At 46.8% G+C, this 22,053-nt stretch overlaps 1 protein-coding gene across 4 annotated transcripts; it reads right to left on the reverse strand.

The window, feature by feature from the left end:
• Window positions 1-741: 741 nt before the first annotated feature.
• On the reverse strand, window positions 742-21,825 carry MAFB (MAF bZIP transcription factor B). Of its 4 annotated transcripts, XM_082227687.1 has the most exons (3): window positions 20,026-21,825; window positions 6,376-6,437; window positions 742-2,009 (listed from the first exon to the last, which is right to left on the reverse strand). In XM_082227687.1, exons 1-2 carry the CDS (start codon window positions 20,994-20,996, stop codon window positions 6,425-6,427), a joined length of 984 nt encoding a protein of 327 aa, XP_082083813.1. In that variant the 5' UTR covers window positions 20,997-21,825; the 3' UTR covers window positions 742-2,009; window positions 6,376-6,424. The 4 variants fall into 4 exon arrangements, with proteins under 4 accessions (XP_082083813.1, XP_082083811.1, XP_082083814.1 ...); XM_082227685.1 differs by lacking the exon at window positions 6,376-6,437; XM_082227688.1 differs by lacking the exons at window positions 742-2,009; window positions 6,376-6,437 and adding an exon at window positions 17,549-19,581.
• Window positions 21,826-22,053: the final 228 nt, after the last annotated feature.

The raw sequence follows: 22,053 nt of genomic DNA on the forward strand, positions 1-22,053 counted from the left end.
AGGTCCCACTCATTGAATGAAAATTTGACACCTGTATTCAGAGAGTGTCAAATTTGTTTCAGCTTTATTAACATTTCCACAAGTATATCTTGTTCCTTCTTTTCAAACCAAAGGAAACGGTCTCTGTCCCAAATAGGCCATTGATGAAGGATCTGATGTTACATGCGCAGTTCAGTACAGACAAACCATTTTCTTGCTTGCTTTCATTCCTGCCTTTAAGTGGTGATGGAGAATGATGCCCTTGCAGTAACCGTCAAGTTAACAGGTTGCTTGTCTCTTCCACGGACTGGATAAATCTTTGCAAACCTCCAAACAATTTAGTTTAATTACTTGCCAAGCCTTGCAACAAGGCATAAACCTGCATGTCGCATGTAGCATTACCAGTGGAACAAGTACTTGAATACAAGAGCTAGAATAATTTGACAGCTAATATAAAGCTCTGTAATTTATATTTAGTTATATTGAGAGGGGCTTTTTGCCCCTCCTTTCCCTTCTTTGAGCACTTCATATAAATATTTACTCAGATTCTGAGACCTTGTTTAACCCTCCAAGTACCACATTTATCTTTGATTTGATTTGATTTTTTATTTGCAGCAGAGAACCCTTTGCTTACTGTGCAGACGATTAAACAAAAGAGTGTCACCTATCAGCTGTTGCATACATAAACACCAGACACCGGTAATTATGATGTATTTACAGTAAAGTACAACTGGATACAGATTAAAGAAGAGACAAAAGATGTAGAGTTGCAATGATTTATTATAAACAATGTCTTTAAATTCTATTCCAGAGACAAGATGATAAGTCTGCTATGTTTAAGTGTGATCCAAATTGCTTCATAAATTATGGAACTGGGTGACATTACTACACAGCCTTCTTCTGAGTGCAAATTTAACTCTTATTCTGGGTTTAATTTTAGTTAAGACTCACCAGGCTTAGTTTCAGAACCTGTTTTCAATGTCAGGACTTATACCTGCATCATAGACATTCATAAATAATCAAGACAAGAGCACACTGAAACACGTACAAAGTGTCTTCCATTCACCATTATGATCATTAAGCTTTCTAACAACAGAGTTTATTCCCGTCATACAATCTGGCTTCAAGACAGGCTTCAACTCTGGCTCTTTGCATTTTATAAATGATGCACAATTCTTACCTGTGATTCACCTTTATTAGAGATTGTGAATCAGGTATATTTTGGAGTGGACGGAAGACATTGTGTCTTTGTGTTTTGTGCTAATAATAGCATTTATATAGTGCTTAGAGAGTTCAAAGCACTACACATTCATCAGCTCAGCAATCCTGCCTAACAACCAAGCATTATCCCCATATTACAGAATTGAGGGGAGACACTGAGTCTGAGAGAAAGTAACTTGCCTAAGGCCTGGTCTGCCCATGTAGCCGAATGAGATGGTGGTGTAATGAGGTGGTAGAATGGAGTGTAACACTTCAAATACAAATGGGGGAATCACAGTTATAAACAATGTTCCCTTGTATTCTTTTTTAAAAAAAAAAATGAAAGAAACCTCTGGACATACAAAACTAGCCCTGCCAGCAGCAGGCTGGTCTACAATCTTTGTCCCTGGTGCACTTTTTTGGTGGGGAGAAGGGAGGCAAATATTTGATTATTGTTTTTTTTTTTTAACATGGGAGAAATTTACAAAAGGTACCCCCATCCAGAGTCTGAAATGAACTTGTCCTTGAAAATAACATTGTACTTTGAGGGGGGTGAATGGAGAAACCCCAAAATGGGAGAAGGATCCAAAGTGAGGAAGACATGGCTGATGATTCAGCCATTTTTCAGCATGCTCTTCAAGTAGGTTTGCAGTCCATTTAGCTTCTTCTCCTGGTTCTTGGTCACCATGATGTGCAGGGCACTAATAGAGTCCTAATAGCCACATGCTGTAAAGAGGAAATTAGTGCAATCCCATGGGCCAAGTTCATCCAAAACACTCTCCCCAACGCAGCAATGGTTTCACTGGATGGCCTTCAGCAAGTTTCCCCATCTGCAAAATAAGAACAATAGTAACCTTTCTCATGGGGGTTGTTGTGTGGACAAGACAATGTATAAAGCAATTTTTAAACTGAGCTCTGAATGATAAAGAAGGAAATAAGACAGTCAGTAGGTTAGAAACAAACATCATGAAGGCTTGATTCTGCTTAGTCTGTCTTTGCTTAGACTTGTAGCTCCAGAATAATTTTTATATACCGTATTTATTATACCCTTTATTTTATATATATATATATATATATATTGCAGGTTTTGGTGTCTTCGGGTGTCTTCCCGTGTAAGAGTCGGGGTGTCTGTGCGACGTTTCGACGAGGTCTCACTCGTCATCTTCAGGCTGGTGCTTTCGGCTTCTTGTTACTGGAACAGAGTATATATCAAGGGCACTACAGACAAAATCAGCAAAATCCTCCATAAACACAATATCAAAACAGCCTTCTGCACCAACCAAAAAATAGCCAATATCCTCAGAAACCCAAAAGACAAAATCCAGCTGGAAAACCAAGGGGTCTATGAAATACCCTGCAAAGTCTGCCCAGCCACGTACATTGGACAAACAAACAGACGAATAAATGCACGTATCGCAGAACACAAGAATGCCGTCAAAAAAGAAGAAAAAACTTCCTCTCTTTTCCAACACATGAAAGAAACAGGACACGAAATTAATTTTGCAGATTCCAAATTGCTCTTTAACATGGAACATCACCACAAGAGAATAATCATGGAAGCCATCGAGATAGAGAAACACCCTCACAACATGAACAAGCGTGACGACACGTCCCGCCTGCCAGACATCTGGAAATTAGCCCTCCCCACAAAAACCGACACCAGAACCAGAGGCACACAGAACGCCGTCACCAATCAACCACACCAGACCCAAACCCAGACCCTCTCCACAGACATATTACAGACTCCATCCAGTAGCCAAACTATAGTGGCACCTCCGGATGCTGCACCCCCCTGCAATCCCTACACAGATCTGGCTGGCACAAGGCACAAAACCACAGCTCGCCCCTATACACGAAGCCAAGCCAGAGCACAACTAAATGCAGCACAGCCATCTTCTCAGAAAAACTCTTCACAAGCTCAAGAGGTCAAGACACAAAAGCTTTAGCAACTAATCTACACTTAATGACCCACCCAGTGGTAGTCAGAATATCACTCATGAAATCACTCAAGATATCCCTCAAGTAATTAAGAAACAAAAGAAGAAGAGGCACACTAATCTAGGAACTTCCTCTCTGCCCAGAACGTTGGAGGCTATACACCACACCCCTCAACAGTATTTATAGGAACTCAAACACCAGATTCTGCTCTGTTCCAGTAACAAGAAGCCGAAAGCACCAGCCTGAAGATGACGAGTGAGACCTCGTCGAAACGTCGCACAGACACCCCGACTCTTACACGGGAAGACACCCGAAGACACCAAAACCTGCAATCCTGTACCCGTGAAAATCTACGAAAGCATATATATATATATATATATATATATATATATATATATATATATGCAGGTTTTGGTGTCTTCGGGTGTCTTCCCGTGTAAGAGTCGGGGTGTCTGTGCGACGTTTCGACGAGGTCTCACTCGTCATCTTCAGGCTGGTGCTTTCGGCTTCTTGTTACTGGAACAGAGCAGAGTCTGGTGTTTGAGTTCCTATAAATACTGTTGAGGGGTGTGGTGTATAGCCTCCAACGTTCTGGGCAGAGAGGAAGTTCCTAGATTAGTGTGCCTTTTCTTCTTTTGTTCCTTAATTACTTGAGGGATATCTTGGGTGATTTCATGAGTGATATTCTGAATATCACTGGGTGGGTCATTAAGTGTAGATTAGTTGCTAAAGCTTTCGTGTCTTGACCTCTTGAGCTTGTGAAGAGTTTTTCTGAGAAGATGGCTGTGCTGCATTTAGTTGTGCTCTGGCTTGGCTTCGTGTATAGGGGCGAGCTATGGTTTTGTGCCTTGTGCCAGCCAGATCTGTGTAGGGATTGCAGGGGGGTGCAGCATCCGGAGGTGCCACTATAGTTTGGCTACTGGATGGAGTCTGTAATATGTCTGTGGAGAGGGTCTGGGTTTGGGTCTGGTGTGGTTGATTGGTGACGGCGTTCTGTGTGCCTCTGGTTCTGGTGTCGGTTTTTGTGGGGAGGGCTAATTTCCAGATGTCTGGCAGGCGGGACGTGTCGTCACGCTTGTTCATGTTGTGAGGGTGTTTCTCTATCTCGATGGCTTCCATGATTATTCTCTTGTGGTGATGTTCCATGTTAAAGAGCAATTTGGAATCTGCAAAATTAATTTCGTGTCCTGTTTCTTTCATGTGTTGGAAAAGAGAGGAAGTTTTTTCTTCTTTTTTGACGGCATTCTTGTGTTCTGCGATACGTGCATTTATTCGTCTGTTTGTTTGTCCAATGTACGTGGCTGGGCAGACTTTGCAGGGTATTTCATAGACCCCTTGGTTTTCCAGCTGGATTTTGTCTTTTGGGTTTCTGAGGATATTGGCTATTTTTTGGTTGGTGCAGAAGGCTGTTTTGATATTGTGTTTATGGAGGATTTTGCTGATTTTGTCTGTAGTGCCCTTGATATAAGGAAGGAGGGCCATGCCATTGTTTTCTTCTGTGTCTTGGTTTTTGGGGGGTGTTTCTTTTTGGATTAGCTCAAACACCAGACTCTGCTCTGTTCCAGTAACAAGAAGCCGAAAGCACCAGCCTGAAGATGACGAGTGAGACCTCGTCGAAACGTCGCACAGACACCCCGACTCTTACACGGGAAGACACCCGAAGACACCAAAACCTGCATTCCTGTACCCGTGAAAATCTACGAAAGCATATATATATATATATATATATAGTCATAGCAACAATGTATAGAAAGCTGATTTCCCAGACTATGTGTGAATCACTTAGGAGTTTCTTAGTTCTGAAATTTCTACTTCTATCTGCATGTGGCAGAATACAATTTAACTGTTGATCCCCAAGCAACCTGCCTACCTATATGCATGAAGTTCTGCCTAGGAACACCCCCAGCAAACAAAGCACCCGGGTCAATTAAGGGGTCCCTGGACCCATAACTGGACGCAGGCACTCCAAACCACTGATCAGCACCACTGATATCCAGATCAGCTGACTGGGCAGCAGATACCCAGAACAAATGTGTGGTGTTTGTACGTCTGCCGTTAAAGGGGTCTTTACTTAGAACTGTCAGACAAAAAGAGCAACAGAAAGAAGTATTTCATTACACCCAGTGCTAAAAGTAGAACAAAATGTTGCCGTATAACACCCTCCACTAAATAGAGCACTCCTGTTTATGCCAGCCAGCCAGCCATGCCACCCTCCGAGACACAAAGCTGTTGGGAGTTCCAGCAGCCCAACTGCCCTTTCATTTTCCCCACCCCACCCTGCCTTCAGTTTTTCTTATTTAGCTGGCATTCACTGGTACCTGTGTCCACTGGGCATACTCAGTGCTATTTGGTTCTTGGGATGCATGGGAATGTCTCTTTCTGTTTTATTTGTGGCAGGGTTCGATTAAAAAAACCAAATCTGTAAACATCGGGATGCCTTCCTCTTGTTTCTCAGCAGCCCAAACTCCATTTCCACCACTAATTCTGCTATTACGGCGAGTGCAGTGCAGAATGGAAGGCCACCTTTCTGAGCTGAGCATCAGATACTGTTTCAAATCCCCATGGCTCACTGGAAGAAGCAATAAAGATGGAACTATCTCTGGGCATACACAGACTGTGTTTCCTTACCACAGTGTGTTGACAAGCTGCCCTTCCATGTGCCTCTTTAATAATAATAATAATTTTGTATTTATACCCTGCCCATCATTCTGGGCGGCTTCCAACAAAATATTAAAATACAGCAGTCCATCAAACATTAAAAGCTTCCCTAAACAGGGCTGCCTTCAAATGTCTTCTTAAAGTCTGGTAGTTGTTGTTCTCTTTGACATCTGGTGGGAGGGCATTGATCAGAAAGCTTGGCTTCTAGATAGACTTCTGAATCAGCATTTCTCACATTAGACCAGAGTTGAGGATCCTGGCCTTCAGGACTCTCCCCACATCACATGCACAACCATCCTTAGCCACAACAAACTCGCACCAGGCCACAGTCCTTGACTGTTTTCGCCTGGCAGGAATGTGTCCTTGGACTCTGATAACGCCTTTTGTCTGGAGGACAGTGAGGGGTGTGGGAGTGTGTGTAGAAACTAGCCTACTGTTTTGGAGAACATTGCAGGCCTTCCCCCAACTCATTTTGCTCCACTACATGGAAAACCAGGGTTCCAGGCTCACTTTTTCCATGGATCCCCCTGCAGCTAGAAGGAGCCACTATCAGCTTAAATCTACCAGCAAAACGATTAGATTCTTATATTGATTACCTACCCTCATGAGGCTGTTGAGAGTGTGTTGTGAGGTTTTCTTGCACAGTGCTTTACAGCATGGTACTAAGAGAGAAATAAAGATAGCACAGAAAAGCATGTGAAGCTTTTTTTTATAAAGATAAATAAATAAAAATCAAATTCATTTTTGGACAGCTTTGGTTGGAACCAGACTTAATTGTGCTTCAGGTAGACCCATTTAAATGAATAGGACAAATTAGTTATGACTAAGAAGTCGTGTTGATTTTAGTGGGCCCATTCTTAGCATGAGCAAGTCTAGGTCTGGCCCCTTGCATTTATACATTTGTACAGACATTCATATTTGCTGATAAATGGGTCAGAGAGCATATACAATTGTTGATATAGGCTGGGAAACTGAAGATTTCCCAGTAACACTTCAGAAGACCCCTTTCTTCCTTCTCCAACCAATAATAGCAGCTGCCTGTGACATCTCTGAACTCTGCCGAAAGAATATATTTGGCTTACTGACTGCTAGTATTCAGTGGCTTTCTCATGCAAGCAGCCTTACCACAACTGAAACTTCCCCACCACCATACCTTCATCTCAGGAATAATTCCCCCCCCCCAAGTTTGAAATACATTGCTTTTCAGAAAGCACTAAACTTGCTAAAAGGACATGGCTTGCCTACCTTGCGCCCTGGCCCCTCATGCCTCAGGATATCATAAATTTTTGATACCAATAAAACAGAATTTTTGATGAGCTGCTATTTTGCATTAAAGCAACTTTACATGCAAAGATTGCATAATAGGAAGCAAAATTGAATTTTGCCTCAGAACAAGTCCTTATTATTAATTTAAGTGTTCTTATACGTCTTAGCAGCAGCTTATCATTCTATACATTTAATTCCTTTCTCGCCGCTTAGCAGCGGTTTCCTTAGCTAAACAAATCTTTTAAGGGAGCACATGTACAGAGCGTGGAAACATCACATTTCGCATGGGGGGGGGAGCTTGAGAGAAGTAATGAAACTTTAAAAGGGGGGATAAAATACATTCAAAGGGCAGATCTTTCTCGCTAAAAGCTGCTCCTAACTGCTTGAGCAAAGCGATGAGAGAAAGGAGAGGGGAGTCTGTGTCAGTACCTTTTGCCTTACATATGAGTTCCTCTTCTGTAATTGCAATACACTTACTCTAATTGTGGCCGTGCGAAGCAGAAACATCAGGAAATCATTGTCAAGCATGGGTTTGCTGTATATCCTTCTTCTATTCCTTCAACACTTCTGAATTGCCACTGTGCAGAGGAAAGCATGCAGCATAGAAAGGGTTCCTCCATTCCAAGAGCACAGCTGTGCAGAAGGTTTGCTCCTGCCTTGGTCCAAGGAGCGTATCATTTATTTAAGGTGCCTTTCTAAACGGCGAGAAAAGCAAGCACAGAAACCTTCCCTCTGCCTTATATAAAACAGCCAGCCAGTGTTGCATTCTAGAAGTCCACCTTACAGAATGTATTGGAATGGAAGCGGGGAGAGGGAGAGAGACTAATTCATGGAGGTATATAGTCAAAGGAAAAATTGTGCAGTGCAAACGTATGCATGCATGGACCATGCAGGGGGGCCAGGGGGCAACCACACCCCCCCCAACAAGGAGCTCATCCCCCAATTTACCCTCCCCTGTTATAACGAACTCCTGTCATTAATATTCCCCCCCAGACACTATTTGCCCACATGTGTTCCCCTTTCTGTCCCCTCCTGGAGGGGGAGGGGCGTTTCTGCTGCATCCCACTGCATGCTTATCTACTCAGTAGTAAGTTGCACTGAGTTCAGTGACACTTACACACACACAACCTAAGGCTACCCTTAACCATAAGGGGGGGAGGGAGAGGAGCAAATGTAGTAAAAAAAAAATAAAGGTTAAGTTTCTTCTTTCATTTATTGGCGATGGGCTGCAATTATAAACCCCCTTGTCTGAATGTGCTCCCTTACTGAATGTAGTCAGACATGGTTTTGAGCAGGCATCTATATAGGATTGAACCCTTGATGTATTTAAGGGAGGGTGTAAATCCGTCCCTTAAATATACAAAATGGACCTGAACTTTTTAAACCTTACCTGCTGTGTTTGAAACATTTACAACTGCTGCTTGTAAGCCCCAGAAACTTTGCAAGCCCCTGGTTCTAAAAGGTGGGAGACAAAATTCCTGAGCTTTACAGCTCGGCTGGGATTTGGTCAACCTGACCAAAGCCTTCTTTTCGCAGTGTCGCAGCTAAGCAGGAAAAAAGCAAGGTCTACGCATAAACTGCGCAGGTAATGCACAGTGCCCGTTGTCCTTGCTTTCTGGGTCTGAAGAGGGTTCTTCCGCCATGCCAAAAAGAACAAGGCGAGAAGAAGCAGGGAAAGGGCGGAGGGGGGAGGCAGAAAAGAGCTTTCCGGCAGCTTTATCTGTCTGCTCTTGAAACTTGACACCCATCGCCCAGAAGAGCTCGGTGACCTTGCGCTGTCAATCAACCCGCGGAACCAGCTTGCTCGAGCGACATGCGGGCGTTTCGCCAAGTTAAAATATCTTTTTTATAAAAAAAAAATGTTTTTAAAAAATCACATTAAAACCTAAAACACAGATGGGAGCGGTTATCTCGCAATCCCCAGCTCATCCTAATGATGTTGCCAGCCTGGCTCCTTCAAGGCTAACCAGTACTGTGCATGATCTACTGGACTGCAAAAATTGATCAGACGGGAATCTGGGGGGGGGAGGTTTTCCTGCGGAGTTTTTTATGGTGAGCACACACACACACCGAAAATCGGGGGTAAGATCCGAATGAATTGCTCAGAGTAGACCCTTTGAAATCAATGGTTGCAGTCGGTCTGCTCTGGATATGACTAACGTCAAGTCCTTTGATTTCAGTGGATCCACTCTGAGTATCAGTCATGTTGGACTAGGTTTAGTTGCACACACGCATACCCATTCGTGCACCTCTAAAGCCCGTTTGCTCGGAAGTCCCACTGAATTTAATGCGGTTACTGCCAAGTAAGGCTGCGATCTTGCACACACTTCTCAGGGATTAAGTCCCATTAACTGCAACAAGATAGTTCAGTCGGTAAAAGCATGAGACTCTTAATTTCAGGGTCGTGGGTTCAAGCTCCACGTTGGGAGAAAAAAATTCCAGCATTGCAGGGAGTTAAATTAGATGACCCTCGTGGTCCCTTCCAATCATTCTATGTGAGATTTCCTTGCGTATAAAATAAATATTATGCACTGTAAGTGTACAAAACGATTGCAGCCATAAAGCAGGTTTTTGTGCATATGTAAAAGGCAGCCCCACTGGGTTCAATAGAAGTTACTTCCAAGGAGGAGCGCATAAACTTGCGGCCGGATCCAATTCTGGCTTGCTTGGACTTAAGTCACACTCAGTCCAGTGGAGCTCATTCACAAGTCTCTCTCTGTGTATATATATTTGCTAAGCCCCAATTCCAAAAGTGATCTGACTCTGAGCCAGGCCTGCCTTAAATGATTCCAGTGGGATCCTCTATAGTCCCAGGCGCAAGCATCATCTGCTACACCCCCCTTCCATCTCGATCTCCCGTTGTGTTTCCTGCTCGTCTTGTTTAATTCTGGGGCAAAACCTTGTTAGTCGTTCCCTTCTCTGCCCTGCAGGGAGAGCAAACCCGGAGCAATGCAAATCTCTCTACAGCGGTTAGCAATAGCTCCAGCAAAACTAGAAGATCAAACAAAATAATCTGATTTGCACTGAAGGGGTCTCGGCAGCGGCGGCTGCACCACACCTCGAGAATGCAGGAGGAACAGAATCAGACGCCAGATTTGGAAGAGGCTGCAAATCCTGAACGGCCTTCAAACCTCCTGTACTTTTTTTATGCATGCAGCTCTCACGGCAATGACAATATCGAAAAAGAAAAGGTCACAGGCAAATTGGATTAGGGACAATCAAGCTTTGCTAGGGTGAGGGGAGGAATCTCGGACCATGATGCAAATGAATGGAACTAAGTGACAACTGTTGGTGGGATTCGAACTCGAGTCAGTGGAAGACACGTGTTCGTTGCAAAACGGTAGTGAAATCAAGTGCCTTAAGAAAGAAGTGGGAAATCAGCATGTGCGTAGCTGTATTTCTGCCAGGAACTATATACCCCAACCCCACCTCGGGATGGGGGAAGGTTGCACTGACTCCGGGATCGGGTCCTGTAATGCTTCCTGTGTGCAGCCTGAGCCACATGCATGTTTACTCAAGAGTAACACTCCACTGAGATCTACAGGGCTTAGTTCCTAATGTGGAAAAGTTTGGCTATAAAGTATTTCGTCTCCAAAGGCGACGTGAAAGACGAGGGGCGCTGATCCAGATTCCCAGTTACGTAGCCCGGTCATATGTGCTCTTACTCAGAGATAGTACCCGCTGATGTCCTCCTAAGAAAAGCGCGCATAGGCTAGCAGCCCTGGGAAATCAGGATAAACGCTTAAAATGAGTAGGACTTACTTCTGAGTAAAAGGATTGGGGCTGTAAGACCGCCATCCTGTGCACCCTTACTTGGGAGCTGGCTCCATTGAAAACAGCAGGACATACTTCCTAGTAAACAAACACGTTTACTAGGCTTGTCTTCCACTGCATAGTCATGCCTTTGTAGATGCAATAGGCTAATACAACACAAGCCTTTGCATCGCTCATTGCTCCTCACACCTCGGACTAGAGGAAAATTTGCTTTCTTTGGCCCCAGTTTCTGATATATAAAAGGAGAACAGTAATAACCACGATTGCTCTTTTCCCTGCGCAAAGAAGGCTTCTATAAAAACAGCAAAATATGGCTTGCCTGTTGGCCATATCAGGCAGCATTTAATCTCTACACCGAGAAGGGGTGTGTGTGTGTGTGTGTGTGTGTGTGTCTTTCGTAGATTGAAGCCTGCGTGGAAGTTACATATGCTGCTCAGCGAAACTTGATCCTTACTATTAATCCCCAGAAAGGCTTGGCTACGGTTAGTGGCAGAACTCTGCACATGGGCCAAGGCTCGCTCTCGCTCTTCGTATGTGTTATTGTTCAATTGCAGCGTTGGAGCAGGTCTGACGCTGCGGCTGCATACAGGAGTAAGAGCTTGGATGAGGCTTTATCCCCCTTTAATTTATGGGTCCTAAATCGTAACTCCAGACCATTATACAATGCGTCTCCCACAGAATGTTTGGGACATTTTATTCCGCGTTCTGTGGACTGGTGACGTTGCCTTCCTGAATCTAGGGGAAGAGCTACAGGGGACGGCCGTGGCTCATTGGACGGCCGTGGCTCATCTGCTTTGCATGCCGAAGGTACTAGGTTCAGTCCCCGGCATCTCCAGATAAGACTGTGAGGAGGCCCGTGTCTGAAACCCTGGAGAGCTGCTGCCGGTCAGGGTAGAGACCAGTGGTCTGACATCCTATGTTCCTACATCAGTTCTTCAAAATAAAGATTCTGGAGGGACTCGTAGATCTCCTCCTCTCAGAGGTCCCCTTTCAGGTTGCAAGGGGCGGAAGAGAGAAACAAAATTCGTAGCAAAGTTCCTTGATCTTCCCTTGGGGAAGGTTACTTTAGTGTGCCGCATAAGAATAACCGGGGAGCAAGTGCTCTTGAGATGTCACCACTAGGCGTGGTGATCTGAAACAAAGGAGGGGGTGACTGAGCCCTTCACTTCCCTCGCACCCACTACCGCATGGCGCCCTTTGCATCTTACTTTCCCTGGCCAATGCTTCCCTGTCTACTCCACTTTCTTCCTCTCTGCACAACACTTCCTATTTTTGTTGTCAATCAATAGCCAAGAGGAAATGAACGCGCGCGTGGGTCAAGCTGCGCAGGGAACAGGGGGCTAAGAAGTCCTTAAGGAGAGATCTGATGCCTCGGACCGAGAGTTCATTGAGATCAGCAGCCCGTCTAAGGTGGAAGCAAGCTGCTTGGAAATATTGGCGGAGGTTTTGTGTGTGAGGCTAACAAGCTAATGGGAATCGTCCCCGAGGCTTATGTTCAGATTGCGTATTCCTGCCGTGCGTTCCCGAGCTTGTGCAAAAAGCGCCTTCCCCTCAGTCCTCAGTTACCATCTCTAGCTTCCATCACATGCGTGGAGTTTCAGCAGTGGGTGTTGAAAGCTTGAGCTTAATCCGGAACGTATCGTAGTTGTTTGGTTTTTAATAATATAAAAGCAAGCACTGGGCCCAAGGGCAGGCCCTTGTGTGGGTAGGTGTGCATACTTTCTCTCTCTCCCCACACTCTCTCTCTCTCCCCACACTCTCTCTCTCACACACACACAGAGAGAGAGAATTGCGCTTTCCTCTTTCCAGCTGATGCTTGTGTCAACTGTTCTTCTGAACTGAGAACCTATCGAGACATACTGAAAGAAAATACTGTCTACCGGAATGCCCTTAGGCCAGTCTGAGAGGGAAAGAGAAAGAGAAAGAGAAAGAGAAAGGGAGAGAGAGAATAAATTGTGGAGAAGGCTGAGTGAAAAGACGGTGGACAACCCAGCTAGAGACTCCAGGCCAGGCAACGAGAGGAAAGGCCGAACTTCTCCCGGTGCAGGAAATCTGTGATTATTTTTTTTCTATAGAGGGCGAGAAGAGGCGGCCTGCAGTTTTGCTCTGCTAGTGAATTCATCTGCTTCTCTTCTGTGCAGAGGAAAATCACACACAAGGAAAATCGGGTGCGGTGGGGGGAAGAGAGAAACCTCAGATAGGATAACACCTCCCCGCGCTTTCAAACCACCCTAGTTTTATTCAACTATATCTTTCCCACCCTAATCGTGTCTGTATTCCGAGTTGTGAGCCTGTCTGTCTGTACACAGCGGCGTCTGCCTATCTTGTGTCAGCTACAGCTGTCTATTTGAGTCTGTATGTCTCTTCCCATGCCATAGCTGCGCCACTAGAAACCTTAGGCTGCCATTTGACATACATACATCCCGCGCAAACCTCACCATGCCTACTCAGAGAAGCAAGCCCGGTTGAATTCAGTGGCCTTGCTCAATAGCGCGTCAGCCCTATTAGATAAGGTAGGGCTTACGTCTGAGTTAAACATGCTCAGGTTGGGAGCTGCATCTTATCTATTGCATCCGGTCCCTGTGATCAGACATCCATTCTACTAGTGCGCTCTCTTCCCCATCACCACCCCATCTCTCTGCAATTACTTCTGGTGCACTTTCTATCCAATAACACAAACACACGCAAGCATTTCACATTCGCTGCGTTGGGTTTCCTTCTTTCCTGCTAAAGCTACCAGGTCGTCTCCATAAAATGCGAATGTTTAAATTCCTTTTTAAGGGTCACTTCCCCAATTTCCACAAGTGTTCATGGTGTGTTTGTATGTGATTTTATAGCAACAAAGCTTGTGAAATTTGTAGAGCAGCTGGGGGGGGGGAATCCTCCTCCGTCCTTTTCAGCATGAAGTTTCACTTCCCCTCTGATCTCAAAACAGCCTTGATGGGGCGTCTGTTTTGAAACAGCCCCCTAGAGAATGTGCGCCTCGCTTCAATTCTATGCATGCTTACTCCGAGGTAAGCCTTATTCCCGAGCAATGGTGCATAGAGTTGCAGTCGGGGTATGTGTGTGCGCGCGTGCGCGTGCACGTTTAGCCTCCTCTACATAAACGGGGGGGGGGAGAGAGAGAGAGAGAGAGAGAGAGTCAGTCGCTGTTTTGCGTACATCAACGTGTCCTGATAGCCTTGGAACCTCAAGGTTTGTAGCCTGAGAAACTCGCCCTCTGTCCCATTTGCGGAGGTCGGAGTTACCGTATACTGTAACTGAATCTCTGCAAGATGTGCCTGCTTTCTCCCGGTTCCGTTTGTCAGCAAGTAGACAACTTGCGCCCACTGCCACAGGCCCAAAACTGAGTGCCCCTCAAAAAAAGAAAGAAAAAAAAGAAAGGGGGGGAAACACTACCAAAAACAAAGCGATCTTAGCAGGACTGTGCCTTAGTGCCACGCACTTTGCATGCGAGAGATCCCAGGTGATCCCAGGATCACTAAACCTGACCTAGATGGACCAGTGATCTGGCTTGGCATATAATGCGGCTGCCCATGTTCCTAGCCCTCCTACAGTTAGGCAATTCAAACACTCTGACTTTAACGTCCTTGCGCCAGCCTTCCTTCTTAGATGGTATAATAATGTCTATGACTTCGCGCTACGTTAGGAGGTCCTCCTGCTCGTTCTCCCGAGCGGGACCCTTGACTTCTGCTCGAAAGTCCTACCCCCTCGGCACCACTCATTTTTTAATCACACAAGCCTAACTAGAGGAGGCTGATACTTTGATTTTTATCAATTTTTAAAAGTCCGCTAAATTAACATTTATTAAGAGCGCCGAGTGCTGCTGCCAGGACATTTCCTACAGCAGCGGACCTCTGCCCTTGAACCTTCCCACTGACACAGTTATTTGATGGGAATCCGGGCGCCTCAAAAGGAACCTCCTTGTACTTCTCTGAGGCCTGTTTTCCTGGAGGGGGAAAAATTGTTGCTCAATTAGCTGCAGTGATTTATTCCGTGCATGCATGAGAGAACATTAATATGCGATGGCAGTTCCCACGAACAATATTCCGCTCAGGCCTTCCGACAGGCCGAGCGTGCCTTCCTTGGCAAGTGGGGAGGGGGAGAAAAATGAAGCCCTCCTCCTCCATGCTGCTCCTGCGGGCTGGCAGCGACTCTTCTCCGCCTTCTCTAGCAGCCAGTGCGGGGTTGGGATTTTTCTTACGAATACTGACAACCCTCGCTGCCTGGTGGGGATGATCGACCCGCAGGCATTTGTCTTCCGCTTGCAAGTGCGGTCGTTGTGGGAGTCTCCTCCTCACACATTTAACTGATCCCCGACCCCCTTCTCTCACGCACGCCTTATTATAATGATCCCTCACCCCATCTCGGCCTTTCTTCCAAGAGTCTTTCCCAGTGTGAGTTCTGAAAAGGAGTGGAAAGTTGTTTAAAAACCAAACCACACACACACACAGTTCCCTACCTGCGCAACTTGCCCGTCATTTGAGAGCAGAAGGCCTAGACCCGAAAGCTTTTGCCATCCGGATCCTACGTACGTTCTCTTGGAAGTGTATTTCAAGTTTCCTGGTTCTCTGTCTCACGCTGGTCAAGGGAGCTGACTCCCTAGTCAGCCTGCTGAGGCTTGCAAGCCCGACGGCGCTTACCAGGAAGCCAGGCCCAGCTCAACTCAGAGAGGCTTCGCTTCTGAGTTACAGACTGGTTTTGTTTTTTTTATCGTGTTCCCCCAAAACCCACAGAGCTTACCTCCGCGTATATGGCCGCCCCTTTCTTCCTACACTTTCCATGAAAGTAAGGTGAAAGGTTCGGCTCACCTCGAGCGTACCTAAATCGGTTCAAATGAAATTCTGTATGGTTGGGTTTTTGTTTTTGAAAAAGTTTACACTCTTGCGCTGATTCTGAGCGTGGGGCGACTCAGCTGTTTGTATCAGGAAGGAGGGGGTATCGACCGCCGCAGCCGCTGGCTTTTCTTCTAATCACCTCCACCATCAACCTAAACTTAGTGAATTAACAGAAGAGGAGTGAAAGCATGAATCAGCTGCGGTGGCGAGTGGCGGAGGCGAAGATCACCTCTTGGGAACCGAGGGACGGGCCTGTGGGAGGCAGGTGAAGCTGGCTAGATCATGAAATGCACAACTCTGTGACTTTGACTTGTGGGGCAATGAGGACGCAGCGAAGGACGGTTCAAATCCGGGGGGGAGGGGGGCTTCCAAGGGGTAGCCCCCCGGGGCTCTCTGAGTCAGCGTTGCTCCGCTAGGCGCTTTCTGTTTCACGAATGGTTTTGCCTGGGAGGGAGGGAGGGTGCGGGTTGTTGAATAAATAATAATAAATAATAATAACAAGAAAGAGGTTCTCCCCCCCCCATTCCTCCCCGGGGAACCGGAATGGCGCTCTGTATATACACACAGATAAACGAGGCCCATCTCGAACGTTTTGTTAAGCTCTTGGGCCTCTGTTTCAGCACGATCGCCGCAGGTCCCTTTCCCACACCTGAGAGACACCCCTCCTCCGCAAGCCTGATGTGATGAAGCTTGCAAGCCTTTCCTTCACCAGCCCTCGGAGCTGCCTTGCTGTCAGGCCCGAGCATTTCAGTTCAGACTCGGTTCAGCCTCTCTTAGGTGTGAAACTGGAGATGTGTGGAAGCTAGCGCTCTCTCTCTCTCTCTCTCTCTCTCTCTCTCTCTCTCTCTGTGTGTGTGTGTGTGTGTGTGTGTTGGCGTTTAACCCTTTCGACGTTTTGTGTCATTGGACAGAGGGGGGTAGTGTGGTGTGTGTGTGGGTGTGTGGGTGTGTGTGTGTAGGGGCAGTAAGACAGGCCGAAGGGTTTCAGTCCAATTGAAAAAAGCAACTATTTTCAGCCGCATGGAGAGTTTGGGGCTCTTTGATCTGTTTGCCTGTGCTGTTTCCAAAGAGTGAAAAGTTCCCGATCCCTGGGTGGCTTGAGACCAGGGGGATTTACTGCTGAGCTCAGGCCAAAGTTCCATCGAGGCCTGTCCATTTTACAGAAGGACGTGGTCTTGGCATCTTTCCCTCCCCCCCCCCCTTAATGCTGTGGACCCTTCATTTAAGGACGCTGAGAGGTTGGACTAAAGCAAGCCAGAAAGCTTCCATGTTCTATCCTGAGCAGGAACACTTTTTCCATGGAAGCTCTCATTAAAATCAAAGATGCTCCCTTCCAAGTTAAATGCTTTTAGAATAAGAAATGAGAGTTTCGGTTCCAGACAAACTAGACTATTATGAAGACTAAAGCACATCTTGGTGCAACTGATATGGCTGAAATCATCGTTTGACCTCACCTTGATCTATCATATACAGGTTAAAGCACAGTGATATATATATATGCTGCCTCTGAAATTAAGTGTCTGGGACTAAGGCTACCATCTTAGGGCATTTATGTGGAAGAGATCCCCTTTTAACACTTTTAACATTAAAACTTACTTCCGAGAAAATCATCTTTTCTCAGACTGCAGGATGTTATTGTTAGGGTTTTTTAAAGAAAAATTTTGATAATGGATCGGGCTGGAAGTACAGAGTTATAGCAGTCCCCTGATTTGGTGAATCTGGACCCAAATAATAATAACAGTCACAAATGTCTTGTTCCCCCAAGTAGGGAGAGAATTCAACCCCCAAGTAGTGAGAGATGTACCCCCTCCAAAGAAAATGCCATTTCAATGATATTAGTAAGCAAAAATATGAAACAATTTAATAAACAAACAAAAACCAGAAACCAGTCTGAATAAAACTACAATAAGACCAAGAGGTGTTTTTTTAATATTTTTCATATCATAAGCAGGATTTTAAATTGATCCCTTCAGAACGTTTACATGAAATAAAAACAATATTTTTTCTCTCTCTGCTGCTGCAATGTTGCGACTTCAACACAGTTGAATCCGTAAAAACCCAAAAAGCTCAGAGGGGTATTTTTTTTCTGATGCATGACTATTAATATCCACAATATTTAAAACGGCAAGCACCATGCTCTTCATTTTTCACGATTCTTGGTATTACTGTTAATTTATAAACTAATACAAACTTAAAATGCATCCGGCCAGCAGTGCCAGCAAACCCTAAAAGAAAACTAAAAAATAAAGGTTTTCATTTTGGTATTTTTGTCAGTGCAACATAAAATCCTTTTACTGACCTGCAGGAGGAAAAAAAAAAAACACCAGAAGAAGAAAAAAGTAATAAACACACCCATAAGACTCCAGATTATTAACTACAGTATTAGCATTTGCGAAGAAATTTGGCTAAACTCTCACTGGCTGCATGAAGAAGCAGATTAAATATTGCAAAAAAGAATATACTTGAAAAAGCGAAGTGTCTGCCTCCAAAACAATATTTTTTTAAAAAAATAAAAGAGGTGTGGTTTTTTTTTAATGCATTCAGAATCTATTCCTACTCTTACACTGATTAACTTAACTCCAATCAGAGCGCGAGCACGTGAGTTGCGCGGGACGCAGCCACTGAAACTGACTCGCATCTCTCAGCGTTAAGAAGTGAAGCGGCCAATTGTTGCTAGGGGCTTGCGAGGGCGGGGAGAAGTAATCGCCAAGTTGTAAAATCTCTTACTTTTCCTGAGTGTCTGATAAATTCAGGTAGCCCGAACGGAAGATTACCGGGGACTGCGGTGAAGACCCAGCACGGGATCCAAGCGTTGTCACACATTAATAATATTCTGCCTGGGCTACTTGTTTTCCTTTTCGGTCTCTGAAGGACACACCACGACACATACTTGGAAGTAAAGTCCAATTTAATTCAAACTTGGCCCTTTCTAACCGCGCAGATCGGGAGGTCAACTCCGCTGATTTCGGAAGAGTTAACTTCTAGAGTATATTTAATATCATTGGGGTGGAGGTTAGGCTTGTCATTTTTTCTGCCCCAACAAAAACCAAAATGAAAACTAAAAGCATTTTTTTAAAGTTACAGCTTTTCAAAGTGCACCAAATATACAAAGTTGCTTTCTGAATGCAAAATGCCCAGAATTTCTCTCTTTTCTCTCGTGTGTGTGTGTAAATTTATTATTTCCCTAAAGAACGACCAAAACCATCAAAAGCCAGCCTGCTGAAATGTTATTGTGATTTGCCCCCTGCGCCGGTTGATATGGCTGATATATATTTACAAGCTAACAGGGGGCCCAATCCACCAAGAGCAGCCCTGTTCATTCCAAAGGGACATGCCCAGGAGAAGTTCCTGGTGGAATGAGCCCAGATTTATTTATTTTTAAAAGAAATATAGAGAAACAGTTGCATGAGCAGTTAAAAAAGAGGGCTTTATATATATACTCGTGACATTTCCTCACTCATTGAAAAGAAAAGGAAAAAAAACCGAACAGGAACAGAAGAAGAAGATATGATCGATGATCAACAACATGCGAAAAGTTTAAACAAGAAAAATGGTACAAAATAGAAGTTACCATACATGTCCAGCATGCAGGATTAATATTTTTAATGCAGATTTTTTCCGTATTTTTATCCCCTATATAATCAAGCAGGCAATAAAACCGAGGAGTTTTCATTTTCTTTCCTCTCCCTCCCTCTCTCTCGCATGGCAACGTCCCATCTGAATTCTGTCACTTTCTCATAGGCAGGCAATATATGAGGAGTCTGCATATATTGTCCTCTCCTCTTTTTCCAGGTAAATTGGGTATTTTCCTCCCTTCTCTCTTGTTTTCTTCCTTCCGTTTATAAAACAACAACCACTCCAAAGCAGGTAATTCTAGATGGCTTGTCCAGTGCCCATCGTTTTGCTTTGCAAAGTCCAGGTTAAAGTTCTACAAGCAAGCAACCGATTCGTATAAAACATTGTGTGTGTTTGTTTAAAACAGTCCTTTTCCCACCCCCTCCGCCCCATCTCTCTCTCTCTGTGTCTTTCTGTCTCTTTCTCTCTCTTTCTTCTACACATCTCTGTCTCTCTCTGGCCAATTAAGATGAAAAAGTTGCGACCCTTCCCCTCCCGCTTGGATCTTCGCAGCTCATCTAGAGGAAGACAAGGATCTGCAAAGATTAGCAGAGTCACGGATTACACAGGCCAACGCGTCACCCCCTTCCCAGGCCCCTCGGTTGCTCTTCTGACTCTCAGCTCAAGAGGGTAGGATGGATGGAGATGTCAGAGGATGGGAGAGGGGGGACGACAACTGGGGAGCGGTTGGGGGAGGGGAGGGGGAGAAACATATCTCGGTTGGCTGGTGGGGTTTTTTGTTTTTTTAAGGACTCACATGAAGAACTCGGGAGAAGACGGGTTGTCACTGGTGGATCCGGCCTCTCGAAAGCCATTGCTGGCCAGTTTCTCGCACTTGAGCTTGTAGGCGTCTCTTTCTCTGGCCAGCCGGTTGACCTCTTGCTTGAGCTGTTCCACCTGTTGGATGAGCTGGGTCTTCTCGTTCTCCAGGTGATGCTTCTGCTGGACCCGCTTGTACCTGCAAGACTGGGCATAGCCTCTGTTCTTCAAGGTCCTCCTCTTCTGCTTGAGGCGGATCACCTCGTCCTTGGTGAAGCCCCTCAGGTGCCGGTTGAGCTCCCGCACGGACATGGACACCAGCTGGTCGTCGGAGAACCGGTCTTCTACGCTGCTGGAGGACGAGGAGGAAGAAGACGAGGACGATGGGTGAGGCTGGTGAGTGTTCTGGAGCTGCTGGGAGGAGCTGGAGGCGTTGGAAGGGGTGGGCGACGCCTGGTGATGGTGAGGGTGGTGGTGGTGGTGATGGTGAGGGTGCCCGTTGCCCGACAGGTCTTCGTGGGGGACCCCGGTGTACTGGTGATGGTGATGCTGGTGGTGATGGTGGTGGTGGTGAGCGGCAGCGGCCCGGAAGCTCTCGAAGCCCTGGAGCTGCTGGGGCACCTGGTGGGACCCGATGAGAGCTTCCACCGCGTCCTCCGGGGTGAGGTTGAGCGTCTCGGGGTTCATCTGCTGGTAGCTGTTGGCCATCCAGTAGAGGTCCTCCAGGTGCGTCTTCTGCTCGGTGGGGCTGAAGCTGGGCGACGACGGCACCGAGCTGCAGGGGGTACTGATCGGGGTGGAGGACACCGAGCCGGCGGGCTGCAGGCGCGTGCAGTGGCGGCCCGAGCGGTCGGCTCGGCCGAGGGGCTCCTTCTTCACGTCGAATTTCATCAGGTCGAAGTCATTGACGTACTCCATGGCCAGGGGGCTGGTGGGCAGCTCGGGGCCGATGCTCAGCTCGCCAGCCATCGCGCTGGGCTCCGCGGGGGGGAGAGCCTCCTCTCCCGCCGGAGAGAGGAGAGGGGACCACGACGGCGACGACGGGGAGGAGGAGGACGGATCTCACCGCCTCGTCGGCTCACTCCACGCTCCAACCCTCCGCGCTGCCAGCCAGCCCGGAAGAAACTTTCTCCGCCGCTTCGCCGCAGCCAAGCCAAGTCCCGGAGACAGCCAGAGCCGGAGAGACTCTCTCTCTCTCTCTCTCTCTCTCTTTCTCTCTCTCCCCCGGGGCCGCGGCTCTTCGTTCTCCTTCGCCCTAACGGTGCAGGCGATGCAATGCAAGGAGAGAGAGAGCTGTCAGTTTCTCCTGCTTGCCAGAAACCCGCTGGCAAAAAAGCAGCAGATTTTCTTTTTTTTTTTGGAAAAGGAAGAATGCAGGAGGGAGGAAAATCCTTCGGAGCTGTTCGTACGTGCGCGCGCGTTGCTTCTCCTCGCAGGGAGAGACGGAGGGAACGAGCGATCTGCAAGGATTAAGATTCAGTCTCTGGTTTGTAAGTCCGGCTTCCCTTCGCGACCTGGAGCAACTTTTCGCTCGCTTTGCTGCTCAGCAGAGAAGGGCGGCTGGTTGCAGTTGCTGCTTTTTGTGTGCAGAGTTGCGATCGCGCTGGGAAATGGGAGGGAGGCCGGGAAGGAGAGAGTGCAGCAGGAGGAGGAGGAGGAAGAGGAGGGGAAAGGGGAAAAAAAGAACAGCACCCTCTCTCTCTCACTCGCTCTCTCACACACGCACAGCCCACTCCTCGGCAAGCTGCGCTCGGCTCGCGGCCGCTGCCTCCAGCGCCGATTGAACAGCTGTGATTCGGCGCGCCTTCGCTCTTCTCTACTTATATGCGCGAGGGGCGGGGCCGGCGGGGGCGCGCCGACCAACCGCGGCCCGGGCGCGGAGTTCCTGGGGTAGCCGGGGGGCGGGGCCCGCGCTCCCAAGCCCGGCTGACAGCTCGCAGCCAGTCAGCTGACTCGCAGCTGGAGAAGCAGCTCGCGCAGCCCAGCTCCCGGCCGGGCTTGATGCGCGCGCGCGCGCGGGGGGGGG

The sequence above is a fragment of the Podarcis vaucheri genome (assembly GCF_965113315.1).
Source record: "Podarcis vaucheri genome assembly, chromosome: 6".
Classification (NCBI taxonomy): Eukaryota; Metazoa; Chordata; class Lepidosauria; order Squamata; family Lacertidae; genus Podarcis; species Podarcis vaucheri.